Below are 2743 nucleotides of genomic sequence, written 5' to 3'. Positions count from 1 at the left end.
CGGTGGCGCGCCCAGACAATGCAGTCATCGAAGCTGAGAGGTTTGTCTGTTTCTAGGAAATCGCGGAGAATTTCCAGAGTTTGCTTCTCGTTGCCAGACTGTTTTAGGGTTGTTTTGGTGTAATCTGGCTGAGTAAGATATAGATTTACAGATTCGGGCGGTCCGACGAAGCTTGTCTGGAAAAGCTCGCGTGCCCATGCAATTGTATGCTCTATTCGGTTCGGGAAACTCCTCAGCGTGCACATCGGGAAGGATTGTTCAGGCGGATCTTGGGAGCTGGAATATGACTCCGTGAGCCAGGGTAGGATAACTTGGGTATTTCCCTTGGTGCCCAGCGTTCCGCTCTCAAGCAGTGGCTTTTGAAAGAACACGCAACGTCGGTCAATATACGTTCGCGCCTCAATATTATCCAGAGCATTGGTAACTCCGTCCAACTCTTCCCAAAAATCCTCGCTGAAGATATGTTCAGTATCGGCACCTACGCGCTCTCGCAGTGAGACAATTTTGCCTTGGAGGTCCGGGTTCATCGCTTGTACAGCTTTTGCTGCCGTGTCACTCTTCAGTTGGCCGACATCCTTAGGGCGGAATAGGAACTGTCGGTTCAGATTGCTGGTTTCGATTTGATCCATATCCGTGACCGTGATCTTACCGTTCTCACCGGTAGCAAGGCCAATCATTGCCCAGTTCTTCAACATCTCACAACCAATCGCGCCAGAGCCGACAAGGAACTCCTTGACTTCGGAAATTTTCTTCTGGAAGGACTTTCCAAACACCGCAATCTGACCATCGTATCGGGTTCCAAGGGGAGCACATTCTTCCTCAGATCGTGTGACCGATGAAGGAAGAGATTCAAGAGAGTCGAAGTAGTACCATTGAACTACGGGATGGAACTTTCCTGAGACGGCTTTTAGAACTTCCTGTGCAGCAAGACCACCAAAGAAAGCTGCCATTGGACTCAGATCCCCCTGCGCCTGATAGCTGAGCTCTCGAAGGATATCCTTATCAACCTCGCCTCCAATTCTAGATGCGAGCTCAATGACCTCCTGGGCATCACTCTCGTTGTGAGGTCGGGGGAACTTGCCACCGTGAATCTCGGCAAACTTGTGGAGAGCTTGGATACCAAGATGGACCTTGGCCGGTCGGTCCATCTTCATGAAATCGGTGATGAGAATCTCAGGATTTCCGAGTTGTTGCTTAAAGGACTTAAAGCTGAGCGTCTTGGGCATCTTGACCTGGGTGAATATACCGCCACTTTCATAGGTTCCCAGTCCAGACACATCTCCGATGGAGAAGGTATAAGGGCCCTTAATGTCGACTTTGCGTGGTTCCGAGTTATTCAGTTTCTCCATGCCCTTGACCTCAGTGAAAACAACGTAGTCATCTTCCCCTAGCCCATGTCTAGCCTCGTCTGAAGCGGACACCAGGCCTTCTTCATCAATTCCAGCAACAATACCGCTTGTGGGCTCCTCTCCGGTGGCGTCTACTACGGTGAAATTCTCGCCAAAGTCGGTGAAGATATATCCAAACAAACCGAACGTATCTGCGATAATGACAAAGATTTTATTCTTGTGGCAATACTCAGCAATAACCAGCTGGTCTCGCAGCGGTGTGGCGGTTAGAACAACAACCTGGTACTTGTTGAGCTGGGGTAAATCATCCGTCAAACTTTGCGAGCTGTGAATGGTGACAGGTGTGTAAGCATTCAATTCCGCGACGCGAGGGGCGGTAGCTTCGGCGCGGGACGTGCCAATATCTTCTGGGCTAAGGAAAAATTGAGAGGAAAGATCTGAGATGGTGGCGGGAGTAGGGTCGTAGAGAGAGAGGGACTTGACGCCGGCAAGGGCGACATTTTTCGCTGTCATGATGAAGTGGTTAGTATCAAGAACATCCACGTCCTTGGGATTATTGTCCGTATCAACATACCGATCTCAGCACCTAAACCTTTAAGCCCGACAATGAGGACATTTGAAGACGACATCCGCTTCATAGCTTCATGGCCAAGAACGTATCTGGAGTGGAGGTCGACATCATTAGTTTTTGGCCACTTGACAAGAGTTGGGACGGGAGGAGAAAATATGACTCCTACAATTGTCGACTATATAACGACTCGTCGATCTCTGGGTGCGTGGACATATCCACGATCTCTTGCGGGCTGCTTTGCATTGTGCCGTTCTAATATGTGGTGGCCGTGTCAAGTTAGCTAAGGTTGAGCCGGAGGAAGAGAAGGGAAGAACGTGTAAAAACGCAAGGACAAATATATAGGCAGGCAAGATACTTCGGAATAAGGTATCTTTATATAGCAAATCCTGCATATTGCATGAGAATTTTTTATTCTTTTGTAGGCAACGACTTGTGCAATGACAATCACAGGCACGGATATTCCTTTGAAGCAATCGGGAATAGTTATTCCCCCACCCCACCCCGCATGGTCTCCATCGAATCAAAAGAAAGGCAAACACAAAACTACAACACTGAACGTAGGCCATACAACATACCTTCAAAACCACCTTTCTTCCCAGGGTGTTGCATGAGAGTGTATTGCTGCTGTTCTGAATCTTCTTCATCTGCGGAAGCCTTACGTTTACCCAGCTTCCCAGTCCGCTGCGGGATGTCAGCGTGAGGTTGAATTGTGAAGGCTAGTAACGAGATGGGAAAACCTTGTTCTCGGCAAACAAGGCTTTCCTTTCAGACAGCAGAACGGATGCGGCTGGTGTTGTTGGTGTTGTTACAGTTGGGTTGGTGT

General features: G+C 48.9%; 1 protein-coding gene across 1 annotated transcript in view; it reads right to left on the bottom strand.

Moving 5' to 3' along the window:
* HCAG_01005 (ubiquitin-activating enzyme E1 X) overlaps positions 1-2743 on the bottom strand; it is a gene marked incomplete at both ends in the record, with an annotated part of 5767 nt that overhangs the window by 1265 nt on the left and 1759 nt on the right. Inside the window, 5 exons of the mRNA XM_001543909.1 lie at positions 100-356; positions 483-1855; positions 1924-1989; positions 2140-2172; positions 2496-2601. Of these exons, the coding sequence (XP_001543959.1) occupies positions 100-356; positions 483-1855; positions 1924-1989; positions 2140-2172; positions 2496-2601 (1835 nt within the window). The remainder of the gene's footprint in view (positions 1-99; positions 357-482; positions 1856-1923; positions 1990-2139; positions 2173-2495; positions 2602-2743) is intronic.

Source organism: Histoplasma capsulatum, genomic scaffold (assembly GCF_000149585.1).
Source record: "Histoplasma capsulatum NAm1 scaffold_1 genomic scaffold, whole genome shotgun sequence".
NCBI lineage: Eukaryota > Fungi > Ascomycota > Eurotiomycetes > Onygenales > Ajellomycetaceae > Histoplasma > Histoplasma mississippiense.
Note: the sequence above shows the minus strand (reverse complement) of the source record. Positions and strands in the feature narration are given on the sequence as shown.